Here is an 18427-nt window from a genome sequence, read left to right as displayed (position 1 = left end):
TCTCTTTCTGTTTTTCTCTAAATAGGACGTCAAATTTGTTTTCCTTAAAGACTTCAATCTTGCCACTTCCCTGCTGAAAAGCTAGGAAAACTGCTTACTGCTTCTTAAATCAACAACTCATTCAAGTCCCATCAGCTAACCTAGGAACCTTGTCTGTTATTATCTGGTTTTATCCTGCAGATGATCTACCTATTTTCCTTTCACATGTATCATTCTCATATCTGCATTTCCATGTTTCATATTGCTTTTTTCCCTTCTCATTCCTCTCTGACAAGCCAGATTTTTTAGTATTCTGAGATCCAGTCTAATCACCTTTTCATCAAACCTCAACCTTTCCAGTCCACAGCTAGTTCTACTAATAGTCTCCTCCACATCATTGATTAAATTGGCTTAGGTTTTCCATTTTCTCATCCTTTTTGAAATACGGTACTTTTTTGCTTCTGTTGATTGTATTTCTCTTCTTTTTTTAATTCAATTTTATTGAGATGTATTCACATACCATGCAGTCATACAAAGCGTACATTCAGTTGTTCACAGTACCATTATATAGTTGTGCATTCATCACCAAAATTAATTTTTGAACATTTTCATTAACACACACATAAAAGTAATAAGAATAAAAATTAAAGTGAAAAAGAACAATTAAAGTAAAAAAGAACACTGGGTGCCCCCTTTTTTTTTTTTTTTTTTTTTTTTTTTGCCCCCATTTTTCTACTCATCCATCCATACACTGGACAAAGGGGAGTGTGGTCTATATGGCTTTCCCAATCACATTGGGAAAATGTGCCGTATAAGCTACATTTTTATACAATCGTCTTCAAGATTCAAGGGTTCTGGGTTGTTTGACAGTTTCAGGTATTCACTGCTAGCTATTCCAATTCATTAGAACCTAAAAATGGTTGTCTATATTGTGCGTAAGAGTGCCCACCAGAGTGACCTCTCGGCTCCTTTTGGAATCTCTCTGCCACTGAAGCTTATTTCATTTCCTTTCACATCCCCCTTTTGGTCAAGAAGATGTTCTCCATCCCACAATGCCGGGTCTAGATTCCTCCTTGGGAGTCATATTCCACGTTGGATTTACTCCCCTGGGTGTCAGATCCCATGTAGTGGGAAGGGCAGTGATTTCACCCACCAAGTTGGCTTAGCTAGAGAGAGAGGGCCACATCTGAGCAACAAAGAGGCATTCAGGAGGAGGCTCTTAGGCACAATTATAGGGAGGCCTAGCCTCTCCTTTGCAGCAACAGTCTTCCCAAGGGTGAGTCCTGTGGTAGAGGGCTCAGCCCATCAAACCACCAGTCCCCTATGTCTGTGAGCACATCAGCAACCATCACGGTGGGAAAGCCCAACACCCCTGCATTCTCCACCAGCTCCTCAAGGGGGCTCTGCAAATTTTTTCATTGTTTTGTTTTTAATTAACTCTTTTCTTTTAAATTAACTATTAACTATATCCAAAAATTTTTTTAAAAAAAACATACAATAAAAAAACTTTTCAAACAAACCGTAACAAGGGAGTAAGACTAAGACAACTAACCTAAAAAAACTACTTTACTTTCAACATGTTCCTATGCTAACGTATTAGAAAATAACCTAATATAGTATTTCTCTTCTGTACTTTCAAGAAGTCTGCTCTCAACACATGTAATTCTATCTTAAATGCTTTTTTTTTGTTGATTATTTTAAATGCTTCCTTTCCTGGCTTCAAATTGGACTCCTCTTGATTGCTGTTCTCTCTCAACTAACAGATAGGAGTTAACTTTTACACCATTTAAAGTACTGTAAGCTTTCTTATAAATCCATTGATAAGGGGGATAAAACTTTCAGGTTATTTCCTCTAGGGAGAACTTTTTTTTTTTTTTTCCCCTTCATTTTTATTGAGATTGTTCAGATACCATACAATTATCCAAAGATCCAAAGTGTACAATCACTTGCCCCTGGGTACCCTCATACAGCTGTGCATCCATCACACTTAATTTTTGTTCAATTTTTAGAAACTTTTCATTACTCCAGACAAGAAATAAAGTGAAAGATGTAAAAAGAAAAAAAGAAAAGGAAACTCTAATCCTCCCCTATCCCTAACCAACCCCCCTCAATTGTTGACTCACAGTATTGATATAGTACATTTGTTACTGTTTATGAAAAAATGTTGAAATACTACTAACTGTAGTATATAGTTTGTAATAGGTATGTAGTTCTTCCCTATATGCCCCTCTATTATTAACTTCTAATTGTATTGTCATACATTTGTTCTGGTTCATGGAAGTGATTTCTAGTATTTGTACAGTTGATCATGGACATTGCCCACCATAGGATTCAGTTTTATACATTCCCATCTTTTGACCTCCAGCTTTCCTTCTGGTGACATATATGACTCTGAGCTTCCCCTTTCCATCTCATTCACACACCATTCGGCACTGTTAGTTATTCTCACATCTTGCTACCAACACCCCTGTTCATTTCTAAACATTTAAGTTCATCCTAATTGAACATTCTGCTCATACTAAGCAACTCCTCCCCATTCTTAAGCCTCGTCCTATATCTTGGTACCTTATATTTCATGTCTATGAGTTTACATATTATAATTAGTTCCTATCAGTGAGACCCTGCAACAATTGTCCTAATGTGTCTGGCTTATTTCACTCAGTATATTGCCCTTGAGGTTTTGTCATCAACCCTTTTTTTTTTAATATGGTTTTGTTCACTCACCATACATTCCATCCCAAGTAAATAATGGATGGTTTTCTGCATGGTCATACATTTATGTGTTCACCACCTTCACCACTATCTATATAAGGGCATCTACATTTCTTCCACAAGGCAGGAGGGAGAGTCAAAGAAGGTAGAGGCAAAAGAAAGAGGAAAAAGAAGGACAGCTAGGAAGCAGCAAAAGGAAAAATAACCTTAAATCAAAGTAGAATAAAGAATCAGACAATACCACCAATGTCAAGTGTCTAACATGCCTCCCCTACCCCCGCCTTATCTGCATTCACCTTTGTATCACCTTTGTTACATTAAAGGAAGCATAATACAATGATTCTATTAGTTACAGTCTCTAGTTTATGCTGATTGCATCCCTCCCCCAGTGCCTCCCCATTTTTAACACCTTGCAAGGTTGACATTTGCTTGTTCTCCCTCGTAAAAGAACATATTTGTACATTTTATCCCAATTGTTGAATACTCTAGATTTCACCAAGTTACACAGTCCCAGTCGTTATCTTTCCTCTTTTCTTGTGGTGTCTCACATGCTCCCCACCTTCCTCTCTCAACCGTATTCATAGTTACCTTTGTTCAGTGTACTTACATTGTTGTGCTACCATCTCCCAAAATTGTGTTCCAAACCACGCACTCCTGTCTTCTATCACCCTGTAGTGCTCCCTTTAGTATTTCCTGTCGGACAGGTGTCTTCTTCACAAAGTCTCTCATTGTCTGTTTGTCAGAAAATATTTTGAGCTCTCCTTCATATTTGAAGGATATCTTTGCTGGATACAGGACTCTTGGTTGGCGGTTTTTCTCTTTCAGTATCTTAAATATATCACACCACTTCCTTCTTGCCTCCAGGGTTTCTGCTGAGAGATCTGCACATAGTCTTATTAAGCTTCCTTTGTATGTAATGGATTGCTTTTCTCTTGCTGCTTTCAGGATTCTCTCTTTGTCTTTGACATTTGATAATCTGATTATTAAGTGTCTTGGCGTAGGCCTATTCATATCTCTTCTGTTTGGAGTACGCTGCTCTTCTTGGATCTGTAATTTTATGTCTTTCATAAGAGATGGGAAATTTTCATTAATTAGTTCCTCTATTATTGCTTCTGCCCCCTTTCCCTTCTCTTCTCCTCCTTCTGGGACACCAGTGATACGTACATTATTGTACTTTGTTTCATCCTTGAGCTCCCGGAGACGTTGCTCATATTTTTTCATTCTTTTCTCCATCTGCTCCTTTGCGTGTAGGCTTTCAGGTGTTTTGTTCTCCAGTTCCTGAGTGTCTTCTTCTGCCTCTTGAGATCTGCTGTTGTATGTTTCCATTGTGTCTTTCATCTCTTGTGTTGTGCCTTTCATTTCCATAGATTCTTCTAGTTGTTTTTTTGAACTTTTGATTTCTGCCGTATACATGTCCAGTGCTTCCTTTACAGCCTCTATCTCTTTTGCAATATCTTCTCTAAACTTTTTGAACTGATTTAGCATTAGTTGTTTAAATTCCTGTATCTCAGTTGAAGTGTACGTTTGTTCCTTTGACTGGGCCATAACTTTGTTTTTCTTAGTGTAGGTTGTAATTTTCTGTTGTCTAGGCATGGTTTCCTTGGTTATCCAAATCAGGTTTTCCCAGACCAGAACAGGCTCAGGTCCCAGAGGGAAGAAATATTCAGTATCTGGTTTCCCTGAGGGTGTGTGTTAGAAAATTGCTCCACCCTTTGATGCCTCAGGTCACTGTGTGTTTCTGCCCAGCAGGTGATGCCTGTTAGCCTATAATTCTTGACTGGTGTGAGGAGGTATGGCCATGTTCCCCCAGGCTCTGGGGTCTGGTTCTGAATGGTAAGGGCCCCACCCCTTTCCTCCTAGAGAAGACAGAGCCCCCAGGTGGAGGTCATTAGCATTTCAGTGGTCTCGCTCTCTGCTTATGCTGTCTCCACCCTTCCCAGAGTCACAGCCCTGGAAACTGAATATGACTGGGGCTTTCTCCACTGAGCCGAAAAAGAAACAGATAGTTCCCTTCAGACCCAGTCCAAGGCGACCCTCCGGCTCTCCTAGGTCAGTCGTCACCCAAAGCCTCTGTCTGTTTTTTGGGGATGCATACCTGTAATGAGCAGTTCACACTTGCTACTTAAAACCCCAGTTGGAGCTCAGCTGAGCTATATTCGCTTGCTGGGAGAGAGCTTCTCTCTGGCACCATGAGGCTCCACAGCTCGGGCTATGGGGGAGGGGGTCTCACGACTTGGATCCGCAGGTTTTACTTACAGATTTTATGCTGTGTTCTCGGACATTCCTCCCAATTCAGGTTGGTGTATGATGAGTGGATGGTCTCGTTTGTCCCCCCGCAGTTATTCTGGATTATTTACTAGTTGTTTCTGGTTTTTTGTAGTTGTTCCAGGGGGACTACTTAGCTTCCACTCCTCTCTATGCCGCCATCTTGCCCGAGTCCTGGGAGAACTTTTTTAAAATTTACTTTTTGTTATAAAAAGTTCAAACTTATTTAAAAGAAGAATGTATATGATAATGAACCTATTGTACCCATCATCCAACTTCAGTGGTTATCAGTATATGAACAGTCTTGTTTCATCTAATCCAGGGGTTAAAAGTTTACTCAATAAAGGGCCAGATAGTAAATTATCTAGGTTTTGCAGATCATACAGTTTCTTTTGCAACTATTCAATTCTGCCATTGTAGCAAGAAAGCAGTTCTAGTAAACTAAGAGTAAATTAATAAGCATAGCAATGTTCCAAGAAAACTTCATTTTTAAAAATAGGTTTCTGGGCAGATATGGCTTACAAGCATTTAATATGTATATTTTATATGTGTGTGTGTTTATATAAATAAAATAAATGTACATCTTTGTCAGTGAAGTATACAAATAAATATACTATGTAACTTATACCTAGACCAAGAAACAGAACATTATCAATACCCCCCAAAACCTTCCTCATCCTCTCTTCTAAGTACTACCTGCCCCCCAAGGGTACCCATCTTCCTAATTTACAACAGCATGGATTAGTTTTGCCTGTTTTTATACTTCATATAAAAGGAATCATACAGTATGTACTCTTTTATGAGTGGCTTTTTTCACTTAGCATTATGTTTGAGAGATTCATCTATATTGTTAAATGTAATTGTAGACTTTGTTGAATCCTTTTTAAAACTTTTACTTTCATTCTTTTTATATAAATAATAAATACTTTTCAACAAGCTGTATTTAGTTCAAGCCATTAACTAAAATACTAGACATTATCTTGGAATTCTTACTGCCCGGATACGTCTAAATATAAATCATCTAAATTAGATGATTGTCTCTGAGTTTCGTTTTGTTTTGTTTTTGTGCGTATGTGTGTGTGGTCACCAGTATTTTTTTATTGCAATGGAAAGCAGCCACATTGAAAATGGAAAGCAATACCTATTTTATACCAACTGTATATTATAATAACATTTGCTTTGGAAGACTAAGCAAATAGTTTCCTAAATATAACTGTAAGGAGGATAAGGAAAAAGTTCAACTTGTAGACATCTCTAAAACTATAAAGTTAATTTGGGGCACCAAAAAAAGCATTTAAAAATGTATCACTTTTTTTTTTTTTTCCATAAAGGTAACAGCTTCTATTTTAAAGAGTATGTAAAATATACATAAATTATTTAAAATGAAAAGCAAAATTTAACATACTCTCACTCATTGATTAAGTCTGAATTGTTTTTTTACTGGATATTTAAGGAGAAAAATTTTCTTAAACTCCTAAAATTCTCCATTTCTCTTTTCAAATTAGTAGTAATACAGTTTACGTTGCTGTTACTTTATTCTTTGCTTCAACAGAAGAACAATTTAGTATATTTTATGTTTCTTAATGCTGCTAAAACATTTTAAAACGTTTTCTTCTGTCTTCACAGACCTGGGCACTACATTCTCTATCATTGATAATTGATTCTGCTGGCCCACTCTATTATGTGCATGTGGAACCTACCCTTTCTCTTATTATAATGTTGTTATTAAATGTGCCTCCTACTCATGCTGAAGTTCACCAAAGTCTTGGTCGCTGTTTGAATGCCCTTATTACCACATTGGGTCCAGAGCTACAAGGTATGAAAAGCTGCTTTTGTGATATTTTACATTAAAAATATACACATAAAAATTACTGGACCCAAATACTTTTCGATGAAGTGAAGTTTAACACGATGTTATATTCAAATATATGAGCAAAATGTTAAGAGTAGTCTTGTAGAGACTTTGGCCCTGGATGATGGTGTAAAAGGAAAAACACAGAAACTATAAAACATAATCTTAGCTCCATTGCTATGTAATTGGGTGACTTTGGGAAAATCTTTTTACATCTCTGAGCTTCAGTTTCCTTTTCTATAAATGAGGGAAAAGTTAAAAAGACTTTGTGCTTGGCACATGGTAGGTACTCAGTGTGTTTTGTTAAATGAATGTATAAATGCCATTGCTGTTATTTCTTTTGCCTTGAAAAGACAGAGTACCATTTTTAGAAAGATTAGATATGTCCTAAAGAAGCTTCCTTTAACAGTTAAAATGACAGACATGAAGTGGAACAGTTTTAAAGAGCTCTGATCTCTTTTTAAGAAATAAGTCTCAAACTCAAATATTCTGAACTGTTCAAATTGCAAAGTATATTATTTTAATATATGAAATTAATTCTCAACTAATAAAAGCAGAGCTTAAGTTGATTAGCAATTTTTAATTCCATTTTTCTTGAAAGTTTATTGTAGCTTTTAGATAGACTTAGGTTCTTCTTGAACCTTCCAAATTAACTGTAGACTATGCCTGCTTTTGTAGAACAAATTTTTACTTCAGAGATCCCTAAGTTTAAAATTGAAAACAAATTTTAAGAGCCATAATATATATTTAAAGAGCAATAATTTTATAGGCCAATTATTAAAAGCTTTCTGCTTTCATTTTAGGTAACGGTAATTCAATTTCTACCCTAAGGACTTCCTGTCTCTTGGGTTGTGCAGTGATGCAAGATAATCCAGACTGCCTTGTTCAAGCTCAAGCTATCTCTTGCCTTCAGCAGCTTCATATGTTTGCTCCACGACATGTCAACCTGTCTAGCCTGGTCAGCTGCCTCTGTGTGAGTATAAAATTATAAATGAATCCTTAGTGTTTAGGATATTTGAAACTTATATTTATTCCAGTACACATTTTAATTATCCTTTAGTCTGTGTACAAAGTTATATGTTATATACATAATTATTTTCCCTCAGTTCTAGTCCTTGAAGGGAGGGGAGAATCTTTCATGTAATCACTTCTTAAATCTCTCATGTATGATTCATTTTTCTCCCATCAATGTTGAACTAAACACTTGGTATTTGGAATATTTATTTATTAATCAGTAAACATATATTGGGTGCTTATAATGTCCAAGTACTGTATATATGCTATAGGAAAAAAATTTATAAGATGTGGTCACCTGTCGTCTTCCCCTATTCTAAACTATTACATATAAACTTCTTTCAGTTCCAGAAGGAGAAATAACACTTTTCCTTTGTATTCTAGCAGCATATGCATCAATATCTGGGTTCTAATAATGTGTCTAATGAATATAGAAAGATGAAAGCAGTCGACTAAAACTTCTGATGAGGTGGTTCATAATCAAGCTTAGTTTTAAGATTTACTTGCATGTCAACCAATTTCTGTCTGGACTTGCCTTAAAAATTGGATTACATTTGAAGTTATAACCTAATGCCATTTCTTTTCAACTTTTTTCTTTCCCTGCAATGTTCACAGCACACTCCTGTTAGTAACATGACAGTTGAGAATCATTACTTCAGACAGACCTTTCGTTTTCAAGCTTGAGGCAAAATATGCAACTTTTCTGAGTTTTAAAGAACCTCAGACATCATAAAACCAGGCTTCTCAATTAAAAGATAAACTGGGGACAAAAAGACAAATAATTTGCCCAAGATAACACTTCTGGGTAGTGGGAGCTCTAAGTCTAGAATCCAGGTTATGAACTCCTTTTTCTCATTCCATTATTTCACACTGCCCTTGTAAATTTTCTGGATAGACTTCATCTTAACTCTGCCACTTCGTAGGTAGGGTGGCCTAAGGGAAGTCCCATAGCTTCTTTCAGCCTCAGCTACCTTGTCTATAAGACATGAAGTTTATAGGAGATACCATATATAAAGACATATGTGCCAGACACTTAAAAAGCATGTAATAATTAGATGTTTTTGTTGTCATAACACATCTTATACATGTAGTTTATTATTGCTCTTACTGGTTTTGATAGTCATAATTTTCTAAGACTTTAAAAAGGGTGATGTGGCTGACTTTTCTGACAGAAATTTTTGTTCCTGATTGTTATAGATCTGAGTCAAAGACATATTAGAGAAAGTAAAACATACAGGAAAATTTCTTTTGCCACTCAAAGACTTTTTCCTCAGGAATATTATTCTTTATGTTTGAAGAACTACTGCCAAAACCAATCATTGAAAAATTTTCTATTGCTTTGCAAATTAATCTAACTTTCTCTCTCCATTTAAATATAGTGATACTGCCATTTTTTCTTCTTGAATTACAGTAGAAAATTCCCATTGATGGCTTTTTAAAATTTCTCCTTTAACTCGTTCATGAATTAATTTATTAAGTAAAATTTGCCGAGAAATGAAGAGTAAGACTAATTGCTAATTCATGATGAATAAGACCTGATCAAACTTGTTACTTTTTTTCCTTCCCCAGATTGAGAAAGGTTTAATATGAAGAATAATAGAGATTATTACATCATTGATTTTTCTTCTGGGTATTTTCAGAGCAGTTGAGAAAATCTGAAGTAACAGTTACAAATCTTATTCATGTTACTCATAATATTAAAGCTGTATAATGTTTTTTCCTTCATTCAGAAAGCATAAATTAAAAAATCACTACCACTATAGTGTGTTGATTTCATGTCTCAATATTTTAGTAAGGCTTTTTACTCACTTTATGAGATTGGATTTATTATATTTTAACAATAATACATATAGTAAAGAAATTGCTTTTGCTTTCCTTTTTAACAGCTTTATGATCATGTTTTCTTTTTCTCTAAAGAATTTAATTATTAAGCATGAAGTGTTTCATCTTAATTGAAACTACTTGAATATTCAGGATACATTTCATTACGAAAGAATATTACTGGAAAAGGTTTTCTTCTAACAGCATGTTATTTAACTTCCATCCTGAACTTGGCCTTAGCTACACTTGCAATTCTGAATACTTTCAGTTTTAAAACTTGGCTCCCTAAAGTAAAAAAAAATCTATAATTAACTTGTGATGAAGTAAACCATTAACTTTATCCCTTGCCAGACACCTGTTCATCTGAATGCAATCCAGATAGATCACTCCTCCCACGCTCATGTCTATTTGATCTGTTTTTGATACCAAAGCTTAATAAGATTCTAGAGGAAAACCTAATCATACAAATGTACATTTTTAATTATTGTATATTTTATCGTGTATCTTTACATCATGGAGTTCTTGAGTTGACTGTTTTTAAGATCTTGGCTCAACTCATTTTGTTAAGTTGGAAAATAAAATATTTATGGTGCATTTTCTAAGCTGAAGTTAAGTCAATTTGAATGATTGTTCTATCAACATTTAATGTTTAGCAGACTGTTGTCAACTATTGTAAAAGTCATCCTAGAATTTATCTTTTGGTTTTGTCGTGACTGGTCTGTCATTTGTTTTTGTGCAGGAGATCTTGTTGGATAATTCTGTGTTGGTAGGTCTCTGACCCTTGATTCCTAAATTTTTTTGAGGTTTGCAGTGCTATTTCTTTGTGTTGTTTTTTGGTTGTAGATTTTCTTGTTTTCTTCTGCCTTTCTTTGTTTAAGCTAAACGTTAATACAAAGTCCAATATGTGTAGCATGTTACATGGTGTTTATTTAATAGCAATGTAAACAAATCCTTCCTAACCTTCTCCAGTTGGTGCCCTCACTCATTGCATTAATTTTGCCTCAGTTTGATTTAGTATATTCATTTCAAAAAGAAGTTACAGTTTGACTTAGTTTCTATATTTTGCCTGCTTTTGTTTGTTTGCCTTAACCCACTCTATTCCTCTATCCTATTATAAATGCTGGAGAATGACATGGAGATATTAAGCCTCCTATTTTGCTTTGTGTGGCAGCTTTTCAATCTTTTATCTACCAAACCAGTAAAGAGTATCTTTAAGCATGCCTTTTCTAGATGCCATTTGACCAGCTTGAATAAATGCTGTGCCTTCCTGGTAGTATATGCTTTTAAAACTCAAGTTAAAATAACTAGTAGATCCATTGATTTTTCTTTAAAATTGTCTCATAGAATACTTTTTGTCATTGTTGTTAAATACAGCAGTAATCTTGGGCATGAATAAACTTAATTTATTTCATATTTTAACTTCTCTGTTATCCTGTGTACTAGTTTCTAACAACAGAGTTCCTAGACATGACTGGAATGACATTACCTTGAGGTTTTTCTGTGAATGGCATCCTCTCTATCCACTTTTGAGTTTACAATGTGGTGTGTGGGTATAATAAAACATTTATAAAACAATTCCGATCCATATATTTCACTGATGATATATTCACAGACTTTCTGACTTCTGGCTTCTGATGAAATTTAGGATTTAGTTTTCTTTGCATGTATTTCTTCTTATATATCTAAAAGTAGTTGCCACCACCTAATTTAGTCTCTACTCTTTACAACAAACTCATCCACCTCAGACTTGTTTTTCTCACATACACCAAATCTGAAGATCTCTATGAGTATTAAGACATTACTTCTCGAATTTTGCTTTGAAAATCACTATCATAGTACACATACTTGTAGACTATACCAAACTAGTCTTTATTTGTATAGTTAGAATAAAATAAATTTCAGAAACTGTAGGCTTTTACCCATTTATGAAACCACTAAGTAAGAATTTGTATTCAGGAACCTTTGACTTGTAATTGCTTATTTGAAGTATATCACCTATTGAGGTTTACCTATTTTAAATACTTCTAAATAAAGAGGATATGTATTGAGCCTGTCATTCTGAGCAGAAATATTCCATATCTCTGATATGTGTACGTTTATATGTATATATACATGTGTGTATTATACATACATGTATATTTGTATAGGTGGATATACATATAAAATTTTGCTGTTTTCTAATGTTTGTCACTAGAGAGCATTTTTGGTGAATATGTTTCCTGAGTAAAACTCTTTCTACCTTTATTTGAAAATGTATTTACTTAATCTACATGTCATCTGAATAAAATAATATTGATAGAGACTACCTTAATAATAACTAACACTTATTGAGCATTTACTATTTGCCAGTTACTTTGCTAAGTATTTTATATGTTATCTTGTATTATCTTCACAACAGTTCTGTGAGATAGGGGTTGTGTTATCTCCATTTTACAAAGGAGGGAACAAAGGCACAGAGAGGTTAAATAACTTGCCCAAGGTCACGCAGCTAGTAAGTGGTGGATCTAGGACTCAAATCAAGACAGTTTGACTCCAGAGCCTCCATTTTAACCAATATGCTATACTGCCTAAAAGGATTTGTATAAATTTCTCCCTAGAGAATCACAAAACTTTATAATATAGTTGTATTAATATAAATATATAAACTGCAAATATATTCTTTCGATGGTATTTCTTTTATCTCTCAAACTATTTTTACTCATATAAATTCTGTTTTCTAACACTGTCAAGAGGCTTTGCTTGGATTTGTTTAGAAATATTGCCTAATCTATGTATCAAGCTGTTTCTAAGTTATATAATCAGAATATATACTAGAATAGTTTGAAGAAGTTTCTGTGTATTTAATATATTGTATCCAGCCCACTGATGGGCTGGATAGGATCAAGAGGAGATCTGAGTGCCACCAAGAATTATAGCTTTTTCATTCCCCAAATGATATTTTTCAGGTGAATCTCTGTAGTCCTTACTTGTTGCTGAGAAGAGCAGTACTGGCTTGTTTACGTCAGCTTGTACAAAGAGAAGCAGCTGAAGTTTCAGAACATGCTGTTATGCTTGCTAAGGATAACAGACAAGAGTTGACTCCAGGTAATTCATTTTACCAAGATTATCTCCTGCTCAGGTGATTGTTTTAACCTTAAATTTCCATTTGTGCATGAGTTTTAAAATAAAATTTCAACATTAATATATGATATGCCTTAAACTTGCTGCAAGAATCAATTGCTAAAAATTATGATCATTTCAGCCTGTGAGGTTTCTGGGTTAAGGCAGTGATTACTTAAACTGAAGTTCCTGAACCAGCAATATACACATCACCTGAGAACTTGTTAGAAATACAAATTATCGAGCCCCATCTCAGACCTACGGAATCAGAAATCTGGGTGTGGGGCCTAATAGTCTGTGTCACAATCCCTCAAGGTGCTGTTAATACTAAAGTTTGAGAGCCATTTGTTTTGAGCAAGTTTTTCACAACAGACATTTGAACATGGATTTAGCCCTTAAGTAATTTACCATAGAAACCTTCCTCTTCCCAAAATCCCATGAGTCTGCTATAAGGTAAAGAGTTTTTATGTCCATTCTTCTGCTTTTTAGAGCTGAATTAAAGGACTTTTTAGCCAATAAGTTAAGTGTATAGCCCTTCCTTTTAAAATTGTCATATGAGTAACCTAAACTTGCATATAAATTCAAAGAAACTATAAGCCCACAAATTATAGTAATGATAATATTTTACACTTGTATTTGTAGGGTTTCCAAAGTGATATCACACTTTTAGGTCACAGACTTCACAAAATTTTCCAACATTTAATGGTTTTAGACCCATAATATGTTTTACTGTCCATGGTCTGTATTCTGTAAATTACAGTTTTATTATTAAATTAGAAATTTTGCTTCAACCTGGGTTAGTCAGCATTGTTGGACTAGTATAGTAAACACCAAACAGGTTGCAGAAGATATTTGAAAACTATTCTGTGATAACTTATTCAGTGACTTACCTTAGAGAAATTGTAGCCTTCTAACAATGTGAGACATTTTCCCCAAAGTGACTTTCAGTTTATGTGCACCATTGAAATTATCTGTATCTGTTGCTTTATGCTTTGGGTAGATATGCTGATATATGTTCTTAGAATTATTGTATTCACTCTTTGAGTACAGTAATAATAAAATGAGATTTTCCCTTTTCATCTCAAGAACTCATATAACTCATTTTTTAATTTTATCGTTTTTCAGACCCATAGAAAAAGTGAAAGAATTATACAATGAACGTATAGATTCACCTACCATATATCTTTATGACATTCATTTTATACATCCCTCTGTACACATGTGCATGCAAGCATATAAATACATACACTTCCCTTTTGTCAAGCCATCTGAAACCAGACTGCAGTCATCATAACAGTTAATCCCTGAATACTTCAATTTGCCTTTCCCAAGAACTAGGATATTCTCCTGCGTTACCATATACAATTTCCACACCTAAGAAAATCAGCATTGATTTAATAGTATCATAAAGTATACAATCCTTGTACGCATTTCCCAGCTATCAAAAAAGTGTCCTGAATGACTCCTTCCTACCAGCCCCCCTACCCAAATCTAGGAACCAATCATGAGTCACACATTGCATTGGCTATTCTGTCTCTTTAGACTCCCTTATTCTGGAACAGGCTTATTGCCTCCCTCTAATCTTTAAAAGGTAATTCCTAACAATGAGATACCACTACACACCTATTAGAATGGCTAAAACCCAAAACATTGACAACAGTGAATGCTGGTGAAGATGTGGAGCAACAGGATTTCTCATGCATAACTAGTGGGAATGCAAAATCATACAGACACTTTGGAAGAAGTCTGGCAGTTTCTTACAAAGCTAAACATACAGTTAACGTATCATCCAGCAAGCATACTCCTAGGTATTTATCCAAATGAATTTAAAACCTCTGTTTACACAGCATACACAGATGTTTATAGCAGCTCTATTCATAATTGTCAAAAATTGGAAGCAACCAAGACGTCCTTCATTAGCTGAATGGATGAACAAACTGTGGTACATTTAATACAATGAAGTAGTATTCAGTGATAGAAAGAAATGAGCCATCAGGCCTCAAAAAAAGACATGGAGGAACCTTAAATGCATACTGCTATGTGAAAGAATCCACTTTGGAAAAGCTACCTACTGTATGAATCAAACTATAAGACAGTTTGGAAAAGGCAGAACTAGAGAGACAGTAAAAATATCAGTGATTACCAGCGGTTCATGTGGACAGGGAAATGAAAGAATAGGTAGATAACAAGGTATTTTGTGGGCTGTGAAACTGTTCTCTCTGATGCTTTAATGGTGGATATATGACCTTATGTATTTGTGTAACAAAAAGAGTAAACCCTATTGTAAACAGTGGACATTAGTTAATAATAATATTGCAAGATGTTAATAATAGGAGAATCTGGGGGCAGAGGGTAGAGGCAAGAGTGTAAAGAGTATATGGAAACTCTCTACTTTTGAACAATTTCTTTGTAAGCCTAAAACTGCACTTTAAAGTCTATTAAGAAAAAAAGATAACTTCCCATTTTAAATAGTCTAATAGTAGCATAAGCTTTAGAATATAAATGCTTTCTTAACTGCTAGATGAGTTAAATCTTCAAGAGAGAATTCATTTGTTCTTTTGGCATTTCCAGAATTAAAGGAAGCAGCTGCTAGATCCAGGTTTGTAATTCCCCTTTGAGATGCTTTATTACTTTGCAGTGAGAATATTGTGTAGTCATTTATATTAATTCATCAGTCTTTAGTCCTCCAGCAGCTTAGTTGTATTAATTAAACACTGTTCTCCATACAAGAGTTGTTTTCTGTTTGAGATTTACTCTCATCTCAACAAACTTAAAGCCTTTTACCAGAGTGAGGAAACCCTAATTATGCTTATTAATTTGAAGTTGATTTTAGAGAGAAAATGAAACAATCATACCAAGAAACACTGGATAAAATTTATAAGTATTGAATGCTAGTTGGGTAAAAATGTTTACCTAATTTAAGAAAACATTAATAACTCTTAATAAAGACTTATCTTTCAGTGACAATGCATAAAGAATAACTGTATAGGATCATGAATAATCCCAAACTTTAACCATGAATGAAAATAAAATAGACCTCAGTAGATTAAGGCAGAATATTTGGACTAGGTCTTTAAAATGTATTTGCACATAATATTTTAATAACTACTGAGTGTATGTGCTTCTCATACGGCAGTTTTGTTTTCTATATTACTTAGATCATTGATTTTCTTCTTGTCAGATGCTAACATCAGAAAAGTGGGCCTTGAAGGGGCATTACTGACCTTATTAGACAAAGAAACAGATCAGAGATTATGCCGTGATATCAGAGAGACTTTAAACCATATACTCACATATATGGCAGTGGAAAAACTCTCGTTTTGGTTAAAGCTTTGTAAAGATGTACTTGCTGCATCAGCAGGTAAGTACTGGTGATTACCCATTGAGATAATATAATCAAAAGTAAAAACTTTATATAAAATTTTGCCACTGACAATTCATCAATTTTGTTTGGATATTTAGATTGAAAGTGTTTGCTGCTTTCTTAAAATGAGAATCAACTAGTATTCTCTTGATTGGGATGATATAAATCCAAAATATAAACATGTTTTTTTTCCTCTCTCTTTTGATTGTCTTAGAGGACTTTCCTGTAGAGAATATAAAACAAACTAAAAAGTAGGCTTGTTATTTATGCCATAAAAGGTAGCCCCATTATTTGTTTCCATACATATAATAAACATTTAAGGAATTTTCCCTAATAATCAAAATAAAAAAACTCACCAAAGCTACGACAATTTGAACAAGCCAATTTCTCTACACTTAATATTGTTAATTTTATAAGGTGTTAGAAAATATTGTTTCTCTAATGTCTTTGCTAGTACAAGATAATTGTTAGTGTGAGTTTTTAACATTTGTACCCTTGGAGTAAGAGAGAATAAATGAGAGGGTTAAAGAAGATAGAAACTCATTCTCTGCCAAGTACTGTACATATTTTACTTTATTTAATCCTTTAAAACATCTTATGAGTAGGTATATTATTCCTATTTTTCAGAAGAGAATACAAAGTTGGATAGTTATATAATGTGCCCAGATACGCACAGTTGGTAGTTACTTAGATGGATTCAAACCTAAGTCTGTATGATTTCAACATCCATGAACTTTCCATTATATTTCAGGAGCTCTAACTCACTTCCTCAAGCCTTATAATTTAATGTGGTTCTGATCCTGAATTATGTGAAAGGAAAAAAGATACCATGTAATTCCTTCTTTAAAAAAATATTCTCTACTGCCCACCTTGATTCCTACTGATCCTCTTCTCTTCCACTGATTTATACTGCTCTTTCAACCATATGCTCTACATCTTGTCCTTCTTTAATAATTTTTTCTATTCACACTATTTAAGAACTTACAAAGACTTCTCCTTTAAAAGAAAATGTGTATGTGCATACATAGGTAGATTTATTTCACTTTTCTGGTGTCTCATCTATCTTCTTTTTAACTTTACATTCATAGTCTCTAAGCTTGCTAGCTCAATTTATTTTGCTATTTCCTCTTTATCCTCTGTAGTTTGCCTCCAGACCTGCTTGTTGATAAAACATCTTTTGGTCAACTTCATAAAACAGGACTTTGTTATAACTTTATTTGTAACATCTTTGCTATCATAATACACCCTACACACTCTCACACATACACACAAATGTTGCATACAAGATAGTTTTAGTTTAAGAAAAGTATGTTGGTTTAAGTAACTTCAACAGTTAATAAGAGAAAACCATTCATTCATCAGTGATTCCTGCCATCAGTAAAACTTTGAGACTATAACAGCAGTGGGTCTCTCCCAAGGAAAATGTTTTCAAAAAGTTTCAGTGGGTTCAGGAACCTCCTTAAATACATTCACGGCCCTAGTTTTAAAAGAAGATCCAGTGCACTCCACACCACCCACTCTCCTTAGCAGAAAATTTCTCACTTCTTTAAGTATGTCTATCTACAACTGGGCCTGTACCTATATTTTGTTCAGTTTGTCATTTTGAATATAATTTTAACAATTTTGTCCATTTTAACCTGGAGCAGCTTTTCTAGCATTTCCTTCAGGCAATGCTGTTATCATCCAGTCATTTGACATAATTATTTGATGTTATTAAAAAATGTATAATGAATAAATAGTAAGTCTAGTCTAAATTTGAAATTAATTGTATTCCTTTATAAATATATTTTCCAATTGATTGTAATTACATGTATTCTTTCTTCTTAAGATTTTACATCTGTAACTTGTGTGGATACAATGCAAGAGGAAGAAGGAAATAAAGGGGATGATGCCTCAGTTCTCACCACCAGAAATGACGAAAAATCACATCCTTTTACCAATCCCCGATGGGCTACTAGAGTCTTTGCTGCTGAATGTGTTTGTAGGATAATTAACCAGTGTGAGAACGCAGACAGAGCACATTTTGACATTGCTTTAGCACAAGAGATGAAAAAAAGGGATTCAAGAAGTAAGTGGCGTAATAATGAAAAGGCCAAATGATATATGTAGAAATGCCATCTGCTTATAGTTTAATATTATTATAAAAATAAAACTAAAAGGTTGTTTTTATTCTTACAAGTCAGTTATGAAGCAATTACAATATATATATAAGCTATGAGGTTAATACATTTTTTAATGTTTAAGTACAATTTTGATTGTTTCTTAAATTAGTATTCACTTGCTTAAAGGACATGAATTGAATAAGTTTATAGAGAATACTT

The 18427-nt window shown here is 34.2% G+C and overlaps 1 protein-coding gene across 5 annotated transcripts in view; it reads left to right on the top strand.

Annotated features, from left to right (window-relative positions):
* HEATR5A (HEAT repeat containing 5A) overlaps positions 1-18427 on the top strand; it is a 201071-nt gene that overhangs the window by 108131 nt on the left and 74513 nt on the right. For 4 of the 5 annotated variants that reach the window (XM_037834752.1, XM_037834753.1, XM_037834751.1 and 1 more), the window contains 6 exons: positions 6583-6772; positions 7612-7781; positions 10383-10409; positions 12589-12727; positions 15924-16103; positions 17935-18174. In XM_037834752.1, coding sequence (XP_037690680.1) covers positions 6583-6772; positions 7612-7781; positions 10383-10409; positions 12589-12727; positions 15924-16103; positions 17935-18174 — 946 coding nt within the window. The remainder of the gene's footprint in view (positions 1-6582; positions 6773-7611; positions 7782-10382; positions 10410-12588; positions 12728-15923; positions 16104-17934; positions 18175-18427) is intronic. The other variant, XM_037834754.1, reaches the window with a different exon arrangement.

Source organism: Choloepus didactylus, chromosome 4, assembly GCF_015220235.1.
Source record: "Choloepus didactylus isolate mChoDid1 chromosome 4, mChoDid1.pri, whole genome shotgun sequence".
In the NCBI taxonomy this organism is placed as follows: Eukaryota; Metazoa; Chordata; class Mammalia; order Pilosa; family Megalonychidae; genus Choloepus; species Choloepus didactylus.
The sequence above is the reverse complement of the archived record's forward strand: the minus strand, read 5'-3'. Positions and strand labels throughout refer to the sequence as shown.